The sequence below is a fragment of the Pleurodeles waltl genome, chromosome 1_2 (genome assembly GCF_031143425.1).
Source record: "Pleurodeles waltl isolate 20211129_DDA chromosome 1_2, aPleWal1.hap1.20221129, whole genome shotgun sequence".
In the NCBI taxonomy this organism is placed as follows: Eukaryota; Metazoa; Chordata; class Amphibia; order Caudata; family Salamandridae; genus Pleurodeles; species Pleurodeles waltl.
This window is the reverse complement of record NC_090437.1, coordinates 38,490,523-38,518,107: the sequence shown is the minus strand read 5'-3', so window position 1 is coordinate 38,518,107 and position 27,585 is coordinate 38,490,523. Positions and strand designations below refer to the sequence as shown.

The 27,585-nt window shown below is 46.5% G+C and overlaps 1 protein-coding gene across 3 annotated transcripts in view; it reads left to right on the top strand.

Annotated features, from left to right (window-relative positions):
* The window catches only part of CENPC (centromere protein C), a 904,489-nt gene that overhangs the window by 148,367 nt on the left and 728,537 nt on the right, over positions 1 to 27,585 (top strand). For all 3 annotated transcript variants that reach the window (XM_069235766.1, XM_069235758.1, XM_069235777.1), the window contains exon 8: positions 6,982 to 7,285. In XM_069235766.1, the coding sequence (XP_069091867.1) occupies positions 6,982 to 7,285 (304 nt within the window). The remainder of the gene's footprint in view (positions 1 to 6,981; positions 7,286 to 27,585) is intronic.

Below are 27,585 nucleotides of genomic sequence, written 5' to 3'. Positions count from 1 at the left end.
CTGGCCTCAGGGTACAGGAGTCACTCCTCCCAGTAGACCCTGTGGGAGCCACTGACATCTCCCTTTTCCTGTGGAGCAGCTGGCTGTCACAGCCTACAAGAGTTGGACGGGTCCTCTGTCCTTGGCACAGTTGGTCCCTAGAGGTTCCCCCTGGGCCCAAGAGCTCAATGTGGTAAGGTTCAAGTTCCATGAGCTCAGTTCCCTCTGGGGTTGGTAAGGCTTCTTCCTGAGAAGAGGAGTCTTGAGTTTTTTGCTGTTTAGGAGCTGGTCCCCAGTCTTCTTGGCCCTCCTTTTGGAAAGTTGGGCCCTCACTTCAGGTTCCAACTCTTCTTTTTCATCTCTGTGGTCTGATTTTCACAGACACCGCCTCTGGGATTCCCAGCATGACTGCCTGAGTTTTGAGTTCTTCCTCAGCACATGCTGTGGACTCCAGGTCATTCCCTAGCAGCCATGCAACTGGGATTTCAGAAATGAGCACTACCTGTTTCAGGCTAGTAACCCCTCTCCTTTCTAAGGACACCATAGCCATGGGATGTTTCTTGGTTGCATTATAAGCATAGATAACCGGATAAGTTTCTCCAGCCAAGTACTGTCCTGGGGAAACCAGTTTTTCTGTCACCATGGTGACACTGGCACCTAAATCCCTGAAGGCTTTTGCCCAGTCCCATTACTCAAGGGGCGCTAGTAACTGCAGCGTGTGAACCCTGATTTGTTCTGGGCACACTGTAGATCCCACCTGGAGAATGGCTATACCAGTGCTAGCTGGTGCAGTACTAGGGGGATTCTTTTTAGGACAGGCCAAGTCTCCTGTTTGGTGTCCATTCTGTTTACCTTTGAAACACCAGGCCTTTTTGGGGACAAAGTTTTTACCCATGTGCCCATGAGTGGATTGTGAAGAGGTTTGGCCCCCACCCTCCTGAGTAGGTTTATGGGGACCTTTAGAAGACTCTTTTCTTTTATCACTAGGTGTCTCACTACCCTTCCCCTGGGAGGCTTAGTAACCCCCTTTCTTTTGGTTACACCCAGGGGAATTCTTGGTCACCCTATTCTTGACTTAGTGGTATGCCTTCATTTCTGATTCTTGGGGACAAATTGGACCTAGGTCTGCCTGATATTGATGCAACTTTTAATTAAAGCAGTTACTCAAGATGTGTTCTTTCATAAACAAATTATAGAGCCCATCACAGTCATGAACTTCACATCTAGTTAACCAACCATCTAGTGTTTTCACTGAGTTGTCTATGAGTTCAACAGAGGACTGGCTGGAGGTTTTGTGAGCCCTTGTGAACCCAATTCTATACTCCTTAGTGGTGAGTCCAAAGCCCTCAATCAGGCTAGCCTTTATGAGGTCATAGGGCTAAGCATCTGCTCCAGTGAGTGTGAGGAGTCTACCCCTAAACTTAGTTAAAAGTTCACAAAGGAGTGCCCCTCAGTGATACCTTTTCACTTTTGTCATTCCACAACCCCTCTCAAAGACTGTGAACCATTTGGTGATGTGATCACCATCCTCATACTTGGGGACAATCCCTTTGGGGATTTTAGGGTCACAAGATTGCTCTCTGTCCCTAGTTATTACGTTGCTGCCACCATTAATGGGTGCTAGACCCAATTCTGCTCTCCTGCTCTATAGCTATGAGTTTAACCTCCAGATCTATTCTTTTGGCCATCCTTGCTAAAAGGCTGTCCTCTTCACTGAGGCTGTCCTCTGTGGACCCAGAAGAACCTGACCACCTGTGTGTGGTGTAGGTGCTGTGGGTACTATCCTTGAGTACAGAGATGCAGAGGCCCTGTTCTCCATAGTTAGGTTAGGAGGGGGGAGGTCATCCTCCTGATACTTACCTTCTTCCCCATCCGAGGGGAGAACATCCTTCTCAGGAGGGTGTGCCTTTGTGGACTCTGCCAAAAGCTCCTGGTGCTAGACCTTGGTACGGTTGAAACCAGTTTTAATCTTTTTGAGACTGCAGAGAGACCTTAGCTCTCATCTTGAGATGGAGGTAAGGGATTAGGTTGAGCTCGACAACCTTGTCCTCTGAGCTGGTCATTATGTTACTAAAGTTGGGGATTTCTTTTAGCAACCTAAACTACTTGTAGTTACTTTACTCCTAACTATAGTAACTTTTTCAACTTTAAAAGAAAATGTTGAAGGGGACTTATCCAAGGCCCTAGGAGGAGTTTTGGAAAAATTGTCAACTCAAAAATCAATTAAATCTAAAGGCAATTTTGAAACTTAGTCGTGTGATCAGATGTTGGCTGAGAGGTCCAGCAAATCCAAAGCCGTAGACTGCACCACTGATCCACAAATGTATGAAGCAGGCTTTGTAAATGCCATTCCAAAGTTATTTATAGTGTCCAGTGGATCCCCAGAGGCTTTACAGAGGCTAAAGTTGATAATACTAATGTTCTGTTTTGTGGTAGTGTGGTCAAACAGTTAGGCTGATCATAGGGTAGTGCTAAGCATTTTTATTGTACACACACACAGCAAAGAAATCAGGCACACACTCGACTATTTCCAGTCCAATGATTTTTGTAACAAAACACACACTTTGTTACTTTTTATCTAGAACCAAAAGTATCTTTGTTGCAGGCAAGTACAGTTTCAACAGTGTATCACTTTCAAGTATCAAATGCACTTTGTTTGAAATTATCAGATAAAACAGTTATCAGGTAAGTAATACTTTTCAATGTCAAAAGTGGACACTTTGTCAACATTTCATTGAAGGCAATGCATTCCTGGGGGACAAAATTACATACACAATTTACAGGTTAGTACTAGACTTAAGTTCCCAATTTTCTGGGGTTAAGGGGTCCACAGGGCAAAGTTTGGGAAGACTCCAAGGGTGCACCACCAGCAACATGGGGCCGGCTGGATGCAGAGGTCATAGTTGGTGTTGGGTGCTCAATGGAGTCCTATTGAGACTGGGGACACTTGACATTAAACGGTTTGTAGGTAAGTACCCAAGGTCTCAGGGTACGGGCCCTGGAGTTTTAGATAAGGGGGGGGGTGGCACAGCTAAGTACCAAACACAGGTCCTCAGGGGTGTTTGGGTGCAAACACAGATTCGGCCACCCAATGCTTTTCTTTGGAAAACTCTGGGTTCGCAAAGAGGCTGCTGGCTTGGTCCAGGGGATGGGCTGAAGTGGAGCAACAGCTAGACAAGTAAGGTGAGGCTCCTCTGGACGTCCATGGACTGTTGGCTGGTTTCCCCAAGGCCAGGGGGCTGCGGGTGCAAGTGTACCTTTAGGCGTCGGGTATCTGCACTGGATATGTTTGTGGTCAGGGTGTCCTCTGGATTTAGGCAGCAGGTGTCATTGTGGTGGCCAGGAGGGGTCAACCCGGGGTAGACTCGAGGTCGCAATAGCCTGGGGACTCTCTTTAGTCAGGTGGGCCACCTAGACTCAGGCCGTGGACATCGGGTGCAGAGTGGGCAGGACTAGCTGATCTGGAGGGCTCTGCAGTCCTTGCTGGAGGTTTCTTTGTGGACACAGCACTGTCCTCAGAAGATCTTGGGCTTTAGGGCAGGCAGACAGGCTGGCCTCTAAGGGTTTGTAGAGGCCACTGGTCCTGCAGGACAAGTCGCCTTCTTGTAGCAGAAGTCTTGAAGCTGTAGACAGGCAGGTCGGGCTGGGGCCAAGCGAGTTGTCTTCTGGAGTCTTCACTGCTGACTGCTCTTCAGTCCTACTTCTTTAGGTTGCTTGAAATATGAAGAGTAAGGTTCAGGGGCGCCACTACATACTAGAATATAGGGCATTACAGGGGGTCAGAGGGCAGTAGCCAATGGCAAAGTCACCCCTTTGGTAGGCCCTTCAGCCCAAGGGCAGGGTGCATGTCCCCAAGTGTAAGGGTGCCCCTGCATGAGCAGGGTACCCCCTACAAATCCTAGACTCCATTCCCTGGGATTTGTAAATGCGGGGAAGCCATCTTAAGGCATGTAGTGGACACTGATTAACAAGACTGGTCCAACTACATAATGGCTTCTCCGAACCCACACGTTTGTTATCAACATGTTGGAATCATGCAACTATACCTATTCCAGTGATCCCATGTACTCTGCACCTTAGAGGATCCCCCAGTTCCGCCTATGCAGCCTTACGGGGTCTGGCTGCTACCAACCCAGGCACTGTTCTGCCCTCCTGCTGATGAGCCTAACTCAAGCAGGGAAAGGCTGAACAAAGGATTTTCTGCAAGGGAAGGCAGAGCAAAAAGATTTTCTGTAAGGGAGAGGTGTGACCAACCCTCCCTTTGAAATAGGTCTCTCTGGGTTGGGGTGGGGTGGCCTGTGAGCACCACTGACTGCTTCGATTCTGCCATCTTGGCAACAAGGTGAGACGAGGCTCCTAGGGGTATCTGACTGGTTAGGCCAAGTAGATGACGTCCCTGATCCTGTCTAATAGGTGGATCACTACAGAGGGTAACCAACTCCCTTTTAGGATTAAAGACGCGTTGCACCGGATGGACAAGGCGCTCCTCGCACAACATACAGGGTCACCTTTGGAGGCTTATCAGGGCCTTTACCTCTTCAGTTCCGATCACTGGACCACTTAGCACTCGCAGATACCAGGCTCAGTGCTTACTACCTACCTACCTTCATATCGGTTTGCTGCTACCACTTCCCTGGCCATACAGGCCCAGCCTTGATAAAGTCACTTGTGTGACGAAACGCGTGTTGGCTGTTTTCTGCAAGACGATACTAACCTATGACAAACTTGGTCTAGGAATAAAGACACCATTCAACACCAACTGGGAATCAGCGTCTCTTTCTCCGCTTCTGGATCCATACTACCGGAGATACTCTTCTACCATTACGTTTCTGGACTCTTTACCTCTGTGTGCCTTGGTCTTTTTGCATTTATTGTCATTGTGTACCTCGGTACGCAACTCCTTGTGCCCATTAGGGTAGTAGGGCACCCGACCAATTGGCAACAGGTTCTCACCTCATTGACTTTGTTGCTTAATACGAGTTGTTACGTCACGGAGGTGCAGCATTTTCACCACTACTACCCTTGTACACTCTTTTAGGATTACTTAAGGACTACCCTGAGGGTGGGTCCTCCGATTCGTCGAGCAAGACTGTTCATGGAACTGTACGCAAGACATTTTCTGCTCCTGTCCTCTGGAACCGCTGCTGGTCTGCTTTTGGAACTGAAAGAAGACTGCCTCTAGTTGGGAGGGATTCCACTGCAGCATTGTTTCACCAGCTCCTGCAAGATTTCTGTAATATCCCGGGGTATGCATCCTCCACGGTCACAAGGACTCTGCCTGCATCCAAGAAGCAAGAAGGAGTCTCCCTTGGAGTGAAGGAATCACTTCCCTGCATCCGCAGGCTCCTCAAGACAATGACGACCGGCTGATGGATCCTGCTGTCCCATGGACAATTTAAAGGCTCTGCTCACAGGTGGTGGTTCTATGATCCTCTCCAGGTCAAACTTGTTTTCTGACCAACTTGGAGATGTTGGACCCTTGCTGCAGCCACTGAAACAAAACCCCTTTGCACCGTGACTGTTGCCTTGCCAAGGTTTGTTGGCTCTTCCTCCAAAATATCTTCGCGCTCTGCAACTCCAAAATCAGCTTTCACTCTGCAGCTCCTGCGTTGTGTGCCTCCTGTCTTTTGCTGCTGAGGCCTCACTGTGACTCCCTGTGCCTGCTGCCACTGGGTCACTCGTGGGGGCTCCTCCGGCTGGCTTGCCCTCCTGCTGAAGGCCTGTCTTGACTCCCCTCCAAAGGTGGAGTCACTATGACCTTTCTGGTCCTTCAAAACCTGCAATCGTCCTTGCACCAGCTATTTGCAATTGTCAAGGCTTGTTGGTGGTGCTGCTGGCCACTGACCCTCTTGTAATTTGGTGACCGATGTGGGACAGCTGGTGGGTGACTCCCAAGGATCGTCTGCATCCCCCTGGACTCTAAAGCTGGACTTCTTCCTTCACTGTCCTGCAGGAACTTCACCACCAAGAGGGTGGGCATTGCCTACCTGCACCGCCTGGACACCTCTGAATGGTCTGGACTCTGTCTCCTTCTTTTTTCATGTTCTTCACGTCCGAAATTCACCTTTTGGTTCCACCGGCCTGGTCCACAGGTTAGGACAGCAGCTGGACAACTGAAGCTTCCATTGACTTCAGCGAGGGTTTCCAATGTCACCTCACCCCATGCACTTTGGCTCCCTGGTGTAGGTACTCCGGTCTTCTGATTATCCATGGGAGGGGGCAGTCTCCAACCTTCTTTGTGCCAACTGGTTTTCTCCGGGTCCACTTGGGAAGTGGCCTGAATCATAAAAATCCAGCCGCGACTGTCCTATACCTTAAAATACTCTGTTAAAGGTTTTTGAGCATTGTATCACCAACATGGATTGTAACTCATCCAACTGTCTTCTCTACTTCTCAAAATGTTTTTTTTTTAAAAACACACTGACCACACGTCTGCATTCACGCGCTGCTTTACAAATGGATTTCTTTCTCGTTTTTCTTTGTCTGTTTTTTTTCATCATGTGTTAATGTGCATGCAAATCATCTGCTCAGCACGTTGGAATGTTATCTGCCAGATTGGTTGCAAATTTGATTTATCTTTTTATGATTTAAGTTCTGGAATGTGAGGCAGTTGGAGGGAGCGTTTAATTGATGATCGTGTAGTTTTTTAGTCAGTCAGCTGTGGGTCGAATAAACCTATGTTTTGTGCTAACTAGGCTTTCGGCAGCTTATTACATAGCTGCTACCCCTGGCATTGTTCAGATTCTATGAATGTTCATTGTTCAGATATGTACTGTGTGTTTACTTTAATTAGTAAAAAAAATAATTTCAGAGAAAGTCTGTCAGCCTTTAAGTAACACCAACATCCATAATCTATATGCAAATTTACAATACACTTAACTGACTCTCGAAGGCCAACAGGAAACTGTTGATGTATTTACCTTATTAGCAAGCTAATAGATATATTATGTTGACCTTTTAAAAATGGCAGTATTTGAGAATTGACCCTAATATGTTTTTTAGAATCTGAACAGACCTTTAGTACTTCGTGTAAATATGATATTGTTCCTGAATTGCCTGGGCTCCGTACTGAAAAGGGAAACCGCTTTCTAGAAAGAGATGAGCACAATATGTTTGAGAGCGATGATGAGAAAGACGTGGAAGCAGATAAAGGAGAAGCCATTCTTTTTGAGACAGATGCTCAAATGCCGGATGCTCTTTTGGAGCCTAACAATGTGGAGAGACCACAACACAAGTTGTACGCCTGTGACTCTTCAGCTGTAGTACAACAATTGAGTCCCACAATGAAGCTGCAGGCACGAAAGAGGTAAAATCATCTAAAACTGTAATGCACATTTGTAACATTATTTTGTGAAAGCTTGTGTTTCTCAGTACTGTATCGATTTGTTTTTAATTTAACTGTTTTCCCTGTCAAACTTGGTACACGGAAACAACTTTTGAATGGAGTTGCAGAAGGGTTGCAAATCTTAACTTTTGTGAAGTATGTGCTAGCCTAAATCTAGTAGTCTAACTCCAACTCATTATTCGTACTAGTATTATTACAGTAGAATTAGTTCTTTAGTCTTGGCCACAATGATTCAAGTCCAGATTGTTGCAAAGGATTTAAAATGTCCTGTTTGCTGTGCCTTCCTCACTACTAATGGTCATTTGAGAAAGGTGCTCTTTACCTTGTTTTAGGTCTTTAACTTTAGTTCTACCATAAGTTGTATCAAGTATATGTAACTTCAGTTTACCTTAATTCTGTGCTCTGCCCTGCCTAGATTCCCTAGTCTTGGGATCTACGTTTTTTTTTGTAAACAGTAGAATATATGTGCTTACGTGCATTTTCTTGAAACACTTAGGGGGTCATTATGAACACGGCTGGATTTCCAGCCGTGTTCATGCTGGCGGTCTAAACACAGACTGCCAGCCCGTTGAATACCCGGCCGGTCCAACAATGAACATTCTGCTGGGCCTGGACAATGGCGACAGCTCCACATGGAGCCGTCAATGTCGCACTGCAGCGGGTGAAGCAGCACCCGTTGCGCATATCACTGCCGTAAATCGGGCAGTGACATGCGTGACGGGGCTGTGCACGGAGGCCCCGGAGCACCCCTTCCACCAGTCTTTCCCTAGCTAGTGAAACTGCCAGGGAAAGGCTGGGGGAACACAGGTTCTTTATCTGCCAGCGCTGCCCTGTCTGATAAGGAACTCCTGGCGGCAGTAGCAGGGCGGTGGCGGAGATCTGCCTATGGCGGTCTCCCGTGTGAACAATATATGGCGGTCGAGACCACCATGCCGGTGGAGGTAATTTCCGCCACCACCATTGACCCCCTTAATATATAACTAAAATCTTACTTTCCAAAAACGTCTAACAGATAGCTGAGGCAACTTTATTTTTTAATGTATGTTTTTTTTTTTTTTTAACCACTTCGCTGCCAGGCCTTTTCCCCCTCCTGTGCCAGGCCTTTTTTTGCCTATTTGGGGCAGTTCGCGCTTAGGCCCTCATAACTTTTTGTCCACATAAGCTAACCAAGCCAAATTTGCGTCCTTTTTTTCCAACATCCTAGCGATTCTAAAGGTACCCAGACTTTGTGGGTTCCCCTGAAGGAGGCCAAGAAATTGGCCAAAATACAGTGAAAATTTCGTTTTTTTCAAAAAAATTGGAAAAAGGGGCTGCAGAAGAAGGCTTGTGGTTTTTCCCCTGAAAATGGCATCAACAAAGGGTTTGCGGTGCTAAACTCAGCAGCTTCCCAGCTTTCAGGAACAGGCAGACTTGAATCCGAAAACCCAATTTTTCAACACAATTTTGGCATTTTACTGGGGCATACCCCATTTGTGCAATTTTTTGTGCTTTCAGCCTCCTTCCAGTCAGTGACCGGAATGGTCATGAAACCAATGCTGGATCCCAGAAACCTAAACATTTCTGAAAAGTAGACAAAATTCTGAATTCAGCAAGGGGTCATTTGTGTAGATCCTACAAGGGTTTCCTACAGAAAATAACAGCTGAAAAAGAAAAATATTGAAATTGAGGTGAAAAAAACATCAATTTTTCTCTACTTTTTACTCTGTAACTTTTCCCTGCAATGTCAGATTATCGAAAGCAATATACCGTTACGTCTGCTGGACTCCTCTGGTTGCGGGGATATATAGGGTTTGTAGGTTCATCAAGAACCCGAGGAACCCAGAGCCAATAAATGAGCTGCACCCTGCAGTGCGTTTTCATTCTATACCGGGTATACAGTAATTCATTTGCTGAAATATAAGGAGTAAAAAATAGCTATCAAGAAAACCTTTGCATTTCCAAAAAGGGCACAAGATAAGGTGTTGAGGAGCAGTGGTTATTTGCACATCTCTGAATTCCGGGGTGACCATAGTAGCACGTGAATTACATGGAATTTCTCAAATAGATGTCTTTTTTACACACACCCCTATATTTGGAAGGAATAAATGTAGAGAAAGACAAGGGGCAATAACACTTGTTTTGCTATTCTATGTTCCCCCAAGTCTCCCGATAAAAATGATACCTCACTTGTTTGGGTAGGCCTAGCGCCCGTGACAGGATATGCCCCAAAACACAACGTGGACACATCACAGAAAACAGAGCTGTTTTTAGCAAAGTGACTACCTGTAGATTTTGGCCTCTAGCTCAGCCGGCACCTAGGGAAACCTACCAAACCTGTGCATTTCTGAAAACTAGAGACCTAGGGGAATCCAAGGAGGGGTGACTTGTGTGGCTCGGACCAGGTTCTGTTACCCAGAATCCTTTGCAAACCTCAAAATTTGGCTAAAAAAACACATGTTCCTCACATTTCTGTGGCAGAAAGTTCTGGAATCTGAGAGGAGCGACAAATTTCCTTCCACCCAGCATTCCCCCACGTCTCCCGATAAAAATGATACCTCACTTGTGTGGGTAGGCCTAGCGCCCGCGACAGGATATGCCCCAAAACACAACCTGGACACATCACAGAAAACAGAGCTGTTTTTAGCATAGTGACTACCTGTAGATTTTGGCCTCTAGCTCAGCCGCCACCTAGGGAAACCTACCAAACCTGTGCATTTCTGAAAACTAGAGACCTAGGGGAATCCAAGGAGGGGTGACTTGTGTGGCTCGGACCAGGTTCGGTTACCCAGAATCCTTTGCAAACCTCAAAATTTGGCTAAAAAAACACATGTTCCTCACATTTCTGTGGCAGAAAGTTCTGGAATCTGAGAGGAGCTACAAATTTCCTTCCACCCAGTGTTCCCCCAAGTCTCCCGATAAAAATGATACCTCACTTGCGTGGGTAGGCCTAGCGCCGGCGACAGGAAACACCCCAAAGCGCAACGTGGACACATCCTAAATTTTGGAAAAAAACAGAGGTGTTTTTTGCGAAGTGCCTACCTGTAGATTTTGGCCTCTAGCTCAGCCGGCACCTAGGGAAACCTACCAAACCTGTGCATTTCTGAAAACTAGAGACCTAGGGGAATCCAAGGAGGGGTGACTTGCGGGGCTCGGACCAGGTTCTGTTACCCAGAATCCTTTGCAAACCTCAAAATTTGGCTAAAAAAACACATGTTCCTCACATTTCTGTGGCAGAAAGTTCTGGAATCTGAGAGGAGCTACAAATTTCCTTCCACCCAGCGTTCCCCCACGTCTCCCGATAAAAATGATACCTCACTTGTGTGGGTAGGCCTAGCGCCCGCGACAGGATATGCCCCAAAACACAACGTGGACATATCACAGAAAACAGAGCTGTTTTTAGCAAAGTGACTACCTGTAGATTTTGGCCTCTAGCTCAGCCGCCACCTAGGGAAACCTACCAAACCTATGCATTTCTGAAAACTAGAGACCTAGGGGAATCCAAGGAGGGGTGACTTGTGTGGCTCGGACGAGGTTCTGTTACCCAGAATCCTTAGCAAACCTCAAAACTTGGCTAAAAAAACACATGTTCCTCACATTTCTGTGGCAGAAAGTTCTGGAATCTGAGAGGAGCTACAAATTTCCTTCCACCCAGCGTTCCCCCAAGTCTCCCGATAAAAATGATACCTCACTTGCGTGGGTAGGCCTAGCGCCTGCGACAGGAAACACCCCAAAGCGCAACGTGGACACATCCACAATTTTGGGAGAAAACAGTGCCTACCTGCGGATTTTGGCCTGTAGCTCACCCGGCGCCTAGGGAAACCTACCAAACCAGTGCATTTCTGAAAACTAGAGACCTAGGGGAATCCAAGGAGGGGTGACTTGCGGGGCTCGGACCAGGTTCTGTTACCCAGAATCCTTTGCAAACCTCAAAATTTGGCTAAAAAAACACATGTTCCTCACATTTCTGTGGCAGAAAGTTCTGGAATCTGATAGGAGCCACAAATTTCCTTCCACCCAGCGTTCCCCCAAGTCTCCCGATAAAAATGATACCTCACTTGTGTGGGTGGCCCAGGTGCCTGCAACATAATAAGGCCCAAAACCTGAAGGGATAGAAGGGATAGCACAGCAAGTTTATAAGGGCATATTCTTTTATACATCTTTAGACGGACTCTGCTTTGGGGACCCACATAAGTGAGGTGTCATTTTACTTGGGAGACTGAGGGGAAAACTGGGGAGTAGGAATTTTGTGCTGGAGCGGTGATCCTACTAAGAAAAATCAGGAAAATATGCTTTTTTATGCAAATTGTGAGGTTTACAGAGGAGTCTGGGTAAGAAAATGTTGGGGGAGCCACACAAGCCACACCTCCCTAGACTCCTTGGGGTGCCTAGTTTTAAAAAGTTTCTGGGTTTTGTAGGTTTCCCTACATGACGGCCGCACCCAGGACCAAAAACATAGGTGGGCCCTCCCCCCCAAACACAGGTATTTTTGGAATATATCACTTTGATGTGTGCACATACGTCCGTGATGTGCCAAACACTAAAATTGTGAAAAGAAACACACTTAGGTTATGTGAAGAAGACCCCTCACCCACCAACCAAGTTGGTGGCATGCTTCATCATCGGGGTCCCACCTGAGGCACCTAGCGTGTCTCAAGTGTGCTGCGACGCCTGATTACAGCGGAGCAGGTTTTGTCATTTGTACCACACATACTGGTTGGATTTGGCACGAGGGTGAGTGATGGTTCAGTAGATCAAATTTTATTAACAAGAGATTTCACAAAAGTGAAATGCACTGGTAATAACTGAAAGGCCAAAAAACTGAACCAATGACTCACAGCTCGTGAGCTGTAAAGCAACGACAAGGCACCAACCGCTTTACAGTCCATTCACACACCTTTCATACATGACATGCACTAGACCATTCACGCCGCCAGCCACGGGCCCAGCACATTACAAGACTCGCATCCACAGACAGCGCCAGTCAAGGGCCCATCACTTTCATACGCCCACATGCCTGATACAGCAATCACACCAGCTGATGAGTGTGTGGACTGGCGTTTGGCCGGCACTGCCAGCCAAGCGCCACACCACCAGCCAAGCGCCACCCCACCCACACCACCAGCCAAGCGCCACCCCACACACACCGCCACCCCACACACACCGCCAGCCCAGCGCCACCCCACACACACCGCCAGCCAAGCGCCACCCCACACACACCGCCAGCCAAGCGCCACCACACCCACGCCGCCAGCCAAGCGCCACTCTACACATGCCATCCCCTTTTTTTTGTTTTTAAACAACAAAGAAACCACTAATCATAAATTAGTACAAAACTACAAACACAAAAGCTCTAACTGAATACATGACTAATGCCAACCGTGAAACCGAACATATAAAAATATAAAACACCAGTTTACGCTCACGGAATTTCCCAATAATTCTTCTGTGTGTGGTAGCTCCTGAAACAGCCACCCACACACAGCCCAGGCTTTGAAGGACAATCAGGGCAGTACATCCTAGTCTCCTTCCTGATACCTCTTCGAGCACAGACTCTACATCTCTTAGCAGGAAAGTTTTTTTTGGCCGTGGGAGGAATGTGCTCAGCAAAGTGACGATCTTTCAATCTAGCCACATCCTCCACCACTGCTTCTCTAGGAACTCTTGCCTGTTCCAGCACAACAAGGCTAGCTATGAGAGACTCCTGAAATTTCACAAATGTCATCCTTGACTCTGGAGAACTATCCTTAAACACAACAAAAGCATTAAAAGTTGCCAAGTGGAACAAGTGAAGCGCTAATTTCTTATACCACACATAAGACTTACGAGCAGCAGTGTAAGGTTCTAACCTCTGATCTACTCTATCAACACCACCCATGTGCTTATTATAGTCTAAGATGCACACAGGTTTGCGCACTTCGGCAACCTGACCCCAAACAGCCACAGGTGAAGTACTCTCATCATGGATGGTGCGTAGCATGTATACATCCCTCTTGTCTACAAATTTCAGAGCTAGCAGCTCATCATTCCGCAAGGCACTGCACTGTCCCTTCTCAAGTTTTTTTACAGACAAGCTCTTTTGGATAGCCTTTCCGATTAGAGCGGATTGTGCCACAAGCAACAGTGTCCACTCTGAACAACTCCTTGAACAACCGAACTCCAGTGTAGAAGTTATCTACATATAAATGGTGACCTTTGTTAAACAGTCGTCTACCAAGTTCCCACACAATTTTCTCACTAACTCCAAAAGTGGGAGGACAACCAGGGGGGTCAATATTGGAATCCCTACCAGTGTAGACCCGGAAATTATAAACATATCCTGTACTACTTTCTGACAGCATATACAATTTAATTCCATACCGTGCCCTCTTGCTAGGAATGTACTGCCTAAAAACCAAACGACCCTTGAACAGGACCAAAGACTCATCTACAGATATTTCTTTCCCTGGAACATAGATCTCTGAAAACCGATCTACCAAATGATCAAGGACAGGTCTAATCTTAAAAAGACGGTCAGAATCAGGATGATCTCGTGGCAAGGCTAAAGCATTATCTACAAAATGCAACATCCGAAGAAGAAGCTCATACCGGTTACGACTCATGATGGCAGGAAATATAGCAGTTGCCATCAAGGGACTAGTAGACCAATATGAAGACAGCGACGGCTTCCTTATCAGCCCCATCAAAAAAGTTAAACCCAAGAACTTTTTCAACTCTTCCAGATTTGTGGGAATCCACCGGCTAGCTCTAGAGTGTGGCCTAAGTCTGGCAGCGTTGTCCCTCAAAAACTGCTCTGCATACAAATTAGTCTGCTCAACAATCTCTTCCAAAAATATATCGTCCATAAACAACTCAAAAAAGTTGACGGGCAAAAAGTTTTCCGTATTAACTCGACACCCTGGAAAACCAGTAAACGCAGGCAACTGTGGCTGCTCCATGTTTGGTGCAACCCATGCGTCAGGTCTTCCAATGGGAAGCCTTTCAGCCGCTGGCTCCTGCACCATTGGCACATCACTGTCCTCCTCTAAAACAGGCCCTTCATCAGCACTGAGAGTGGCTTCATCATCAGATGATTCATCTCTGACAGAAAATTCACTTCCAGAATCCTGCACTTCCTCCTCTGCCTCAGATGCAGAGTCAGTCTCATATTCATGGTCAGAAGATGACTCAAAAAGCACACTAACAACCTGCTGAGCGGTCATCCTACGGCTGGCCATGATCCTTCCTACTAAAATTAACTGGACAAATACACCACCAACAACCAGCACTGTGTAAGATAAGTAACAAAGTATAGGTTTATCACTAAGAATTATAAACTCAAAAACTATACTGCTCACTTGCCTGAAAAAGCTTGACTCACCAGCAACTACTCTGCACAGCCACAGCAATCACCAACGATATCCCACTAAAAAGAGAAAAAAAAAAGCAAATTAGACATAAGACAACACAATAATCATTGTGCATAACTCTAAGGACAATTTCACACACAATCCTGCATTCAGTACACCACCTACAAACATGTCATTCATGCATTGCAACAATACTCACTTGGAGTAAATTTATTTACTTACCTAAAACATGCAACTACGCAAACCGCAGGACAACTACTGCCAAAACTGCAACAAGCCACAGCAAAGTCAGCAAAAGCTTTGAACTAAAACAAAAAGGAGAAAAACTGTTATTATCATAAAAGTAAATACTTCGCCAGTTGACAAACACTCCGCCACTAACCATTTTTTCATTTTCCCGTGTCTAGTCTTCTCTGCTTGGGGGAAGATGGGCCTAAAAAAAAATAGGCCAATCTACCCCCAAGGGGAGGGGGCAGAAATCGCCCAGATTACATTGCACCCTATGGGGGGGGCGACCCTTGCCCAAGGTGCCACACCCCCACACAAAGCACACACACACATACATAGTATCCCTGGCGCTATGGGGATTCTGCCCCCCTTGGGGACAGAAAGGCCTAAAAAATAGGCATATCTGCCCCCTAGGGGGGCAGAACTGCCCAAAAATACATGTGGGCCCCTGGGGGCGACCCTTGCCCAAGGGGCCACCCCCCAACACAAAAAATAAAAATCAACAATAAAATCCCTGGTGTCTAGTGGCTTTCTGCCCCCCTTGGGGGCAGATCGGCCTAAAAATAGGGCCAATCTGCCCCCAATGGGGGCAGAAACGACAATAAATACATTGCGCCCCTGGGGGGAGCGACCCTTGCCCAAGGGGCCACCCCCCAACACAAAGCACACATACATACATACTATTTCTGGCGCTATTGGGATTCTGCCCCCCTTGGGGGCAGAAAGGCCTAAAAAAAATAGGCCTCTCTGCCCCCAAGGGGGGCAGAACTGCCCAAAAATACATGAGGGCCCCTGGGGGCGACCCTTGCCCAAGGGGCCGCCCCCCAACACAAAAAATACACATCAACAATAAAATCCCTGGTGTCTAGTGGCTTTCTGCCCCCCTTGGGGGCAGATCGGCCTAAAAATAGGGCCAATCTGCCCCCAGGGGGGGCAGAAACGACGTAAAATACATTTGCCCCCAAAGGGGAGCGACCCTTGCCCAAGGGGCCGCCCCCCAACACAAAAAATACAAATCAACAATAAAATCCCTGGTGTCTAGTGGCTTTCTGCCCCCCCTTGGGGGCAGATCGGCCTAAAAATAGGGCCAATCTGCCCCCAGGGGGGGCAGAAACGACGTAAAATACATGTGCCTCCAAAGGGGAGCGACCCTTGCCCAAGGGGCCGCCCCCCAACACAAAAAATACAAAGCAACAATAAAATCCCTGGTGTCTAGTGGCTTTCTGCCCCCCTTGGGGGCAGATCGGCCTAAAAATAGGGCCAATCTGCCCCCAGGGGGGGCAGAAACGACGTAAAATGCATGTGCCCCCAAAGGGGAGCGACCCTTGCCCAAGGGGTCGCTCCCCTACACTAATATTCACACACACACACACACATACAGAAATCCCTGGTGTCTAGTGGGCATTCCTGCTGCCCGATCGCATCGCGATCGGGCAGCAGGAATGCTCAAAGAGACATCGAGGGAAAGGAAAACCCTTTCCTTTCCCTCGATGCCTCTCTGAGAGCACCCCCACCCCGCAGGAAGGTGAAATACTCACCTTCTCCCTTGACGCGCTGGAAGCAAATGGCTTCCAGCGCGTCATTCCCCCTTTCCATGAAATCAGCGCGCGATCGCGCGCTGACGTCATGGGGGGGGGCGGGGGGGGTGGGCGTGAAAGGGGAAGGGATTCCCCTTTCAGCCCTGGCCTGGGGGTGTTGGGGGGCGGCCTTCGGGGGAAGCGCTAGCGCTTCCCCCGACTGCCAGTCCCTGGACGTAATGGTTACGTCCATGGCGCCACACGGGCGCTGCCATGGACGTAACCATTACGTCCGTGGCGGGGAAGGGGTTAAGGTATGATTGACCCCCCTAGACATAGGAAATGCAGATTTGCCTTCCTAGGTTGTTGATTGATTGTCATAAACAGCAATTAATCCATGTCAAAAAAATGAAACGGTGCTACAAGTTACATCAAGACGTTTTTAACCCACCCCTATTCCCCCCCCCCCCCCCCCCCCCCACAATTTTTTTAATTTTTTTATTTTTATTTCAAATGATTTTAAAAAACACCCTAAATGGAATCTAGTGTTCGAGGCCTGTGTGGCTGCAGATACACATGCTAATCATCATCCTTCTATCTAGTGCTGGGCTCAGATGTGTGCAATTTCTTTTTCTTTGAAGAAAGTCTTTTGAGTCACGAGGTAGAATGACTCTTTGCAGTTAATGTGCATAGTCAACTCCATTGTTTGATTATTTTTTTCCACTTATTGGTTTGGACATGTGCATTGCTGCTCCATTTGAACACTGTTGTTTCTTCTTTCCAAACTTTACCGTCAGTATTGTTTTTGATCACAGCTCTTCTCAGTCTCCCTCTTCCAGGCATCGCTGTCGCCTTTGTTGGGGCAACTCGAGTCGGCTGTGGCCCTTGTTGGCCTTTGCCATTCAGGTGGACTTGATCTTCCACATGCCATCCACACCATGTTGTTCTGCTTTCCCACTTATCTCCTAACCGAGCTTACAGAACCTCTCTGGAATGCACTTCTGAGTTTAAAGAAGACATTTATTGTTATTAATTCCCCACCCACAAGTTCCTGAGAGACGAAATTAGTAGATTGGAGGCACACGTTCAAAAGTAGTCGCAGCAATGAAAGCAAAATATATCAAAGTACTTCTCAGTTGCAATGTACACAGCAAATATAGGTGATTATAGTATAACATAACTGCAAAGCATAAAAGTCAAATTCATCACCGTATGGGCAAGGCGGTAGGGCCTATACTCAGCTTCATCTTTCTGGGGTCTGCAAGTTGATGACTCCGGCCAACTGCGAGAAAGAGATTCTCTACCCAAATGGGAGACGGGCAACTGACGTCTAGTTCCAGTCTGAAGTGAAGCAGATTCAAATCTAACTCACTGTAGCCCAGAGTTATCCTTAAAAGCAAACTCAGTGTGAGAGCCGAATAACCTTGGAGAGGGGCCAGTTCTCCTGAGCAAATTCGCTCTCAGACTGGATTGCGAGGTAAACACAAAATCTACGTGCTCTTATCAGCTAAGGTCTGGTGTGAAGAAAACAACTTGGTCCATCTTGTGGAAAAACTCAGACATCTGTAATGTCTCAACTGCAATGTCTAACCCTACGTTAAAGCCAATAGGCAGCTAACCTAAATATCAAATGTAATGTCAAATGTCATGTCAAAGCCAATAGGCAGCTAAACTGAATACAGAATGTAATTGCTAATGCCATGTCAAAGCCAATATGCAGCTGAACTGAATACAAAATGTAATGGCTAATGCCATGTCAAAGCCAATAGGCGGCTAAACTGAACAAAACATATAGGCCCTCATTCTGACCCTGGCGGTTTGAAACCGCCAGGGCAGAGGGCCGCGGAAGCACCGCCAACAGGCTGGCGGTGCTTCATGGGCAATTCTGACTGCGGCGGTAAAGCCGCGGTCAGAAAAGGGCAACCAGCGGTTTCCCGCCGGTTTACCTCTGGCCCAGGGAATCCTCCATGGCGGCGCTATGGGGATTCCGACCCCCTTCCCGCCAGCCTGTTCCTGGCGGTTTACACAGCCAGGAAGAGGCTGGCGGGAACGGGTGTCGTGGGGCCCCTGGGGGCCCCATAATGATTTTCAGTGTCTGCTTTGCAGACACTGAAAATCGCGACGGGTGCAACTGCACTCGTCGCACCCCTGCAAATCCGCCGGCTCCATTTGGAGCCGGCTTCCTCTTTGCAGGGGCTTTCCCGCTGGGCCGGCGGGCGATCTTCTTGAGATCGCCCGCCGGCCCAGCGGGAAAGTTAGAATCACCGCGGCGGTCATTTGACCGCGGTGTGGTGTTTGGGCGGTTTCCGCCCGGCGGGCGGTGTCTGCCGGGGTCGGAATGACCCCCATAATGTGCTACTGGTGAACATTGAGCAACTAATATGCGCAGTGGTGAAACACAAAGTCATTGGTCAAACACAATTAATAGCATCACACATGTGCACCTGGTGATGGAGCAAACACCGTTCTGCTTTCAATGCCACACCAAGTACCCATGCACCCATCTCTGTCGGGTATGTAACTTGGGCCTCTCATTTTTGTCCAAAAAGAAGCTGCATGATCAACGAGCTCTGTGACTTGAGAAATCCTACTGCAGCACAGAGGATACACTGGACCTCGCAGAAGACCCTCAAGAGGAGGCTCATGCTCAGGTGTCAGCAGCAGATTAGGGCTCCTTTTCGCCTGAGTACAGCTGAGGCTCCGAACTCGAGATAGAGGACCTAACACTGGAACAACCTGTAAATTACGGAGACAAGTACTCCGTTCCAAAACAAGAGGATCCGATGGACACTAATGACATTAACCCACTTACAGACATAGACCTTGATCTCTAACTGGCAAATCCTTCTGCCTCAGAAGACACCACTACCTACCACAAATCATTCTTAGGGCATCTCCGTATCATAAGGTTCAGCTCCATATGGAACCACCAGAGGATGATTTTCTGTGTTCAAGCACTCTCCTCTAGTAAACGCTTGGTACAGTATCTGCCAATGCTTAAGTATATGTTTAGACACACACCTGACAGCTTTGAAGACCCAGTTAAGGTACATGCTGTTACACCCAGGATCGATAAGAAAGATAAACCTTCTCCAAACAACACTACATGCATTAAAGGTTAACGCCCTCCTGGCTGTCTGGTGGTCGCTACAGTGAGAAAAAGGGCAAACTTTCAACCATCTGGTGAGGCGCCCCCACAGACAAAGAAAGTAAAAAGATAGATGCAGCAGAGAGGTTAGTGGCTGCCCAATTTTCAATCAATGGAGAATTACCAGCTCCTTTGGCCTCCTCTTCTGCTATGACAGAGCTCGTTGGAGCAAGATGGAGGGGCTCCTCCAACATCTCCCCGAGAAACATAAAAAAGGGCATATGAGAAGCCTCTTAGGGTAAATTAATAGCAAATACCTCCCATTGTTTTGCTCTTGATGCAGCAACAAAGCAACAAGAAACATTAACCCCAGCGTGCTCCTCAGATGTCACGCATGGCTTAGGGTCTCAGCCTTCAAATCCAAACTGCACCAAAACATTTTCGAACTTCCTGTTGACGTCGAACACCTCTTTGGCCCTCAAGTGGATACCCTACCTGAAAAAATCAAGAAAGATTTGGGAGCCTTTCAAACATCATTGCTTTGTTGCTCCTTTTGCTGTTCCCCCTGTCGTGGAGGAACAAAATCCACCTCCATAGATCCCCTCCACATTCTACCAACGTCCCCATGTGCAAACCACCCTGCCTAAAAAAAAAAGGTTGTTTCACCAAACCCTCTTTCACGTCCACCAAATCCTGACTTGCCAGCCATCCCCCTTGTCCACACAACACCTGTCCGGGGTTGACTACAAGGTTTCTTTATGTCACCTCTGACCAGTGATTGTTGGATATTATCCAACATGGCTGTTGTCTGAAGCTCACTGCACATCGCCATATATTCCACCTCACAAAATCTAATTACAACATCAATAGTTATTCAAGGGGGACAATCAAGCACTCTTAAATAAGAGGCCATAGAACCAGTGCCAATACACCAGCAAGCCACAGGAGTCTATTCATTCTATTGCCTTATTCCCAAAACGGGCAGGGTCGTTGAGAACAATCTTGGACCTCCGACTTCTAAGTCAATACCACAAGTCCACAAGTGGAAGCTCTACCAGCAAGCTCTTTTCACCACAGCAGAAAATGCAAAATACCCAAACTTCACCTCCAGGCATGCATAGTTCAGGGGCAGGGCACTGTGGATGAGTTGATTGGGGATCTTTGCTTACGCTTTTTCACCCTTCCCACTGCTTCCTTTTGTGGTTTGCAAACATCGGCAGACATTTCTCACCCCCAGCTTAGTAGCATCGAACTGGGCATGGCAAGCATGGTTCACTATAGCCCTAGAGCTCGCAGTAGTCCCCCTGGAGGTATGCCGAACAGGCAGGACCGTCTCATGCAGAACCATAGAGAAATTGGACACCCAGACACCTCAGCCTTGCGATTTGGCTTCTGAAGTCCTAGAGTTTCAGTATTTGAACTTACCACAACCCTGTATGGACATCTTTAAAGAAGCGCACAGGCATAGTACTCACGCTTGTTATGCTGAAAAAAGGAAAAGATTTGGCCACTACTGTCATTCCAAACAAATTGATCCTTTAAAATCTAATGTTCAAGACGTTGTCCTGACTCTGCTGATTTTCTGATCTTCTGCGCAGCCTTTTGTGCTTGATCCCGTGAGGTTTCCACAGCTCCTGGAGCCCAAGAGGGTTCTGAGCCCCTGCCAGTTGCAACACAGTCGGCTGCATTAGCTGTATCAATTGTTTCTGCATCTGCTAACACACCTACCTGTGATATTCCTACTTTTAGCGACTGTACCAAAAGCCAGAGGAAAAGGAAGAAAAGGGGCAGGGAACTTAATAGACTCAAAGACCCTGTTGAGGCCCTGTGCCTTGCCCTGATGCTGCTAATACCTTTGATTGGAAAGGAATTATGGCCCGGTTTGAACTTTTAGTCAGGGCTTGTTTGTGCCTCTTATGGAAAAACGTTGATTGTTAGAGCTTGAGATTACGCAGTCACCCTTATTACCTACCCCCCAAATGGTCCAAACTGTTACTGTTCCAGTGTAAATTGATAGGTCTACTTCTGTGGTTGGTTCTGTCCTTGAGATGTGTCATTCCATTCCTCTGTCCAAGGGCAAACCAGCCCCTTCCCCTCTGGCGACAAAGCAACTATCTCGTCCACTGGTGGCCAATGAGACGACGGGCTTGGTGGGGGAGTACATTCCTATTGTTAGTGTTGGACCCAATGTACGTAGTTGACAGCATGCCCCAGCTGTCAACAGCAGGTCGTTTTATTGTTTAGACCTGCCTCCAGCCTGTTGCTCCTACTTTGTAGTCCTTCCAGGAGTTCCTCCTCCTCAAAGCCCTGGTAATGAAGCACATGCAGATCTTAAAAATAAGGTCTGACACTGGCTTGCGCGAAATACCAATTTTTCATTTGGCGCAGTATAATGAAATTTGGTTTGTGCAGAGGGTGGTTTGGGTTAGGCCCTCAATGAAGAATACGTCTGGGGATTGTGTTGTCATTAATTGTAGGAGCTGGGAGGTAATTTACTAATAGTGGAATAGAGGGCTTGAGGAAGTCCGCTTGCACAAATTTGGTTCCCTTGATGTTCTTGTGAAAACCGACCTCAATTGTGTGCAGAGATTCTTGTACATTGTCATCGGCCAGGAATAACAGACCTTGCAGGCCCTCGGTGCTGCTTCTAAATAGATATTTGCCCCTAGCTGAGTTGGAAGTTCTTGATTGACGCCAACCTTCCCTTAATTTGGTATACAGGGTACACCGTGAAGAAGCCGTTGGGGACATGGTAGTGGTTAACCTATCATATCAATTGGAAGTAATCTCTCATTCTATTAGCTTCATTTGCCCAGTGTGCTGTCCCCTAGAGATGATGGCTTTTCTCCTCTTAAAGTGGTATTACCTGTGACTTCTAGGACTTGTTTATTTGCTCCTGTTCCCCCTGATATTTTTAAACTAGTTTCCTGGAACTTAGCTGGATTAGCAGCCAAGTTGGTATGTCCGCTTAGAGGATCGTTTATAGATTCTTTTGATGTCTGTTTGTTCCAGGATACTTGGGCATTAGTTCCATATTATTGTACTTGGTTTGTAACCTTTTGCGTGCCAGCTACCACCTCCCGGAATAGAGACCGTCAGTGGGGGTTTAGTAATCTGGCTTAAAACTTAACTATTTTTCTTAGCTGTTGTTGTTAATTTGGGCAGTCCTGACAGCTTGTGTGTTTCTTTGGGTTTTAGCAATGGCCGGGCATATTATTTGTAAAATTTCTATTGCAGACCTGGTGGTCTCAGTGATAAATTGCAATTGATTAATTTGGTTAATGACCACCTGGGTATCCTAAGTGAGGTTGGCTACAAGATTTGGCAGGAAGGATTTTAATAGTAAGTTTTAACCTCTATCCACTGACCATGACAGCCTGTCCTGTGAGGAGGATAATGTGTGGGCTGGTATCACAGTCAATCCAGTGAAAAGCTGGTCTGCAGCAATATTCCAGCTCATTGCATTCACAATGAAAAATGGTCTACAGGATTGTAATGTAAGAACCCCCTCGAATAAGATAGAGGGGTATACATTCGATCAGCTAAACCATTTCAGTTTAGGTAATTATATCCTTTTAGATATAAGGATGTGGTCTGACCTGGTCGACGTGGAAGTAGTACCAAGGAAGGACAGTGATTACAATGCATTGAGAAATGTCATGATATTTATGGGGCAAAGGCTATTTGGATCAGATTGAGTCACCAGCCGCAAGAACTCTGTATATCAAATTCCTCATGGGATTCCTTCCCGTACGTTTGTTTACAGCTTCATGGAAGCAAGGATGTTTTGGTTTCACTAGTCGCTGCCCCTTTTGTCCAGAAGTGGTAGAATCAGTGGAGCATGTTATTTTCTTTTGTTCCTCCTACAGTGGTCCTAGGAAGAAATGGATCTTGCCCGTATGCCATAATTTGGGCTTTAGGAGTATTAGGCATGCCCTCAGAATTTTAAGAAGTGATACCAGACTGTGTACTGTTTTTGCACTTTCTTGGTACGTGTTGTCCATGTGGCGTATCAGACAGAGGGAAGTGTCTTCCTAAATCAGGGGCATCACCACGTTTGTGATCACAGTCCTTTGTATCTGATTATTTTAATTGATTGTATCTTTTTTAACCTTGATATTTATTGTGCACAAAAATTCGCAAGCGGGTAGAATCATGACTATGGCTAAGGTACATGCTCAGGAGTGGGAAACTTCTCCAGGTGCTCATCTACAGGTTTTAACGGGCAACCCAAGTAATTCCGAGCTTCCAATCTCTACGGGTAATGCGACAGAGGTACATAATGACACTGGGTATGTGAAAACCCACCAACAATTGACCCCAATCCTGTGGTCAAATTTCAACACCCAGGGGAACAATGAGAGACTGGACATTGGTTCCGAAGTAACTACAGGGTTGAAAGATTCCTGGTTACAGTCGCTCTCTATAACAAATAACAAAGACCTGGGAGAAGCGCTGGACTTAAAAACTTTTGATCTAGTGAATCCTAAGGATCAGCAGTCGAGCTATCCTCTGGTGGTAGGAAGCATTAAAAACAGCATTACTACGCACCAACAAGAAAGAACTTTTAACTCGATCATTGAAATTTCTAGCGAGATGTCCAAAATACAATCACTTTAGGAATTAATGGTAAAAAGCAACTCGACTGCTTCGCCTTCCAATAATACCCCCCCCAGAGTCCATTAACAGGGCAAAAAAAATTCTATTAAAAAACCCCGCTCACGCAGGCCACCTTACTTGTGAGAAAGGAGATCTAACGTGACTACACACCTCATTGCTGAATGCTCTGCATACTTCAGCTGCGATTCTTAACATGCAATCAGATAAATTAGACTTGCAAATGGATCTAATGAAGGTAATGGCCACATACATAGCTGACATCAATCACAAATTGGACTCGCTGGCCATCTGTCCAATCGAACAAAATTGCAACCACCAGCAAATTCCTTGTAATTGTGGCCCAATAATAGATAAACTGTGTACGTTACCACAAGTCTTAGTAGAGATTCTGCAGGAAGTTAAAACAAGGAAAACCAATGAGGCCGTCCCCAGGAACCACGATACATCTCAAAAGACACCAGCCTTTGGGGTAAGCAGCCCAGCAAAAAAAGATGCAAACATTCAGTGCATTAACCCAATGGTCACAGGCGGATCAGATGGATCTTCACAGTTGGAACAAACAGCATCTACCAATTTTCAGAGTATAATTGAGCAGCCAGCTCCAGCACTGAAACCCCTAAAAAAGAGACAAAAAAAGTGAGCAAGAAAGGCAAGGAAACAAACACGTGCCAAAGCTAATAATGACAATCTGTATCCCATATTTTCAACGCTTCGGCAACAGCAAAATCGAGTTTCAGGAACCGCAAGTAGTATCCAAATCTCAAATAGCTCCAAAGCCATAAGGGAGGGGGTAGTCACCAGTCCAGAACAACAGTTCACTGGAGAACATCTACCTGCTGACTCGCCAATGTCGGTCAAATATAACATGCCACACCCAACATCCCAAGACCAATTGAACGGGCACGCATCGGTCATGAGGTTGGCAGCTCCTCGTCAGGGAGACCCAAGGGCAGGAAATTGTATCAACAAGGATAAATCTGAGATCCATTTAGATGCCCAATTACCAGTGAAGATTCCACCAGAGCCACCCTCCAATGCAGCTGTCGCACAAGCCACTTCCTCACTATCTACAATAACCCTTCCGGACAAGACCCACGGCATCTTGTCGAGTCTCAAAACATCTTCCAAGCAAAGATCGTCTGCCCAGGTCAATACGGGGCAGGTTATAGTAATCCCCGCAGGCACAAAGAATAATAAATTCACTCCTTTAGCAGACGACTCGCAGTCCAGACTCAATCCTCTCACGAGAGAAACACACTTGTCACCGACCCTAAATCTCAAATATCCTTCTAGGGAGGTCTCAACTACTCATCATGATGGACAAATAAAGACAAAAGTAATGATTCAAAATACTCAAAAAGCAGCAACAGACCTTGAAAACACAGCCCTTTTAAGCAAACAATCATGCACGCTCAAAAGGGCCCCAAACAGAAACAAATCGGAGGATGGTCAACGGAACAGGCCTATGCCACACAGAATTATAGAGCATTCCCATCAATCACAATCTAGTCATGTTATTGAAAATGATAGGGAATCAAGGCAGGTCATTCTAACCCCAGATTATGACTCACACGGCCAACAAGATAGCCTGAACAGGGGCAACATTCTGAGGCTTTTGCCAGAGCTTCCTTCAACTAAGAAAATTATGGCCCCAGATTTAATATCACTGAAATTCCTCTCCAACAGCACTCAGAATGACCGGGAACAAACTGACTATGTGGACAACAAGCGAAATCGCTGCATTAATCATGGCAGTTAAGCAACAGTTTGAAAACTGGGGTATACGGCTATCACAACCAACCAGCCCACATTATCCTTTTCCCCTATTGTTAAATCTGAAAAGTGAACCAATTCAAAAAACGGAGTCACAGGCCCGCAAGTGTGGACGGGGCCCGGACGTCGGGGAAGCGGAACAGCGTCAATCCAAATGGGGGGGAAAAGATTCAAATACCTCTATTGACCCCTTAATTGTAGGGAATGGAGTACAAGACGAATAGAGATGGATGGCACGTACCCTAAATTCAAGGAGAAGTAATTGACCCACCATACGCAATGCACCAGATACAGATCAAAGGCCGACCGTTACTATTATGTCCCGGAACATCGCAGGAGCAAAAGCAATTATTACAGAAGGATTTACAGTAATGTCCAGTTGCAACTACTCGATAATAGTGCTGCAAGAAACATGGCTGGTAGACCCGATAGAACTAGGAGGCTATTCTCTACACCACATTGGAGCTGAAAAATCAAACAAATCAGGCAGGGCAAGCGGTGGTCTAGCCTCATACATCTCTATGGCACTTCAGGTCACAGAGCAGCTGGCCGTCTTTCTGATCGACGGACTTACAGGCAATAAAAATCAATTTTAGTTTCAATCGTCACCCTCCACTAATTATCTTTAATATCTATGCCCATCCGCGGAAACATCGTAAAGTACTTCTCTTCGAGAAGTTACTGCAAAAGATAGAAGAGATACGGTGCGCTAATCCAGCATGGGCCATCTTACTAACAGGCGACTTTAACAGCAACCTGATATATACTCCAGAACCGGACGAGCAATTGGCAGCAGAAAACGCAATTTGGTCAGTGCTACCACAGTTACTATCAATACAGATGAAACTGGATATAAGGGGCAAGCAATTGGTAGAGGCCTTAGAACATCTAAGTATGAGGGTGCTAAACGGCAGGGTGAAAGGTGATGTCCCGCCCAGCTTTACTCATTATAGTGCAAAATCTGCAACTACAATTGACTACACTGCCATCTCTCTTCCCCTGCTGGCACATGTTAAAAAATTCAAAATTATACCTACTCTCCACAGTGACCATTCGCTTCAGCACATAGAATTGGCTTGGAATGTTCCGTGTTTTCTTCCAGCCATAAATCAATTAGGAACAGTAGCCTCTGTCAATCTAAACCGCTTGTTTTGGACGGAGTCTTCTCTACCACAGCTGTGCAAAAATATAAAAACCCTGCTTCAATCAACAGCACACCAAGATCTCTCAGCTGGGGAGGTGTGGGCCAGCTTTCTACAGTTAGTACCATCACTTGGCTCGGCCAGGCGTCAAGCTCCAAATCATAACCGGAGGCCACTAACTATGCCACCAAATATCTTAGAATTAAGAAAGAATCTGAGACGCAAACTCAGATCCACAAAAGATAGACCTCCTACAGAATCTTTATGTACCCAAATAAAAACCCTTCGGAAAAATTATAAGAAACAGGTATGGCAAATACGAACCCAAAAGGAGGATGATTTCTGGATCAAATTACTTATCAACTTAAGAAAAGCTAATACTAGAGAATTCTGGATGTCAGTGAATGAAATAGACCGAAAGGCAAGAGTAATAAACTGTACCCCAATTTCAGAAGATAAATGGGTGGATTACCTGTTAGACATCTTTTTCAAGCCAACCCCTCCAGTAGAAAATCAGCAACTGAAGGCTTCACTAAAACTTATAGACGTTCCTCAGAGTGATATGAGA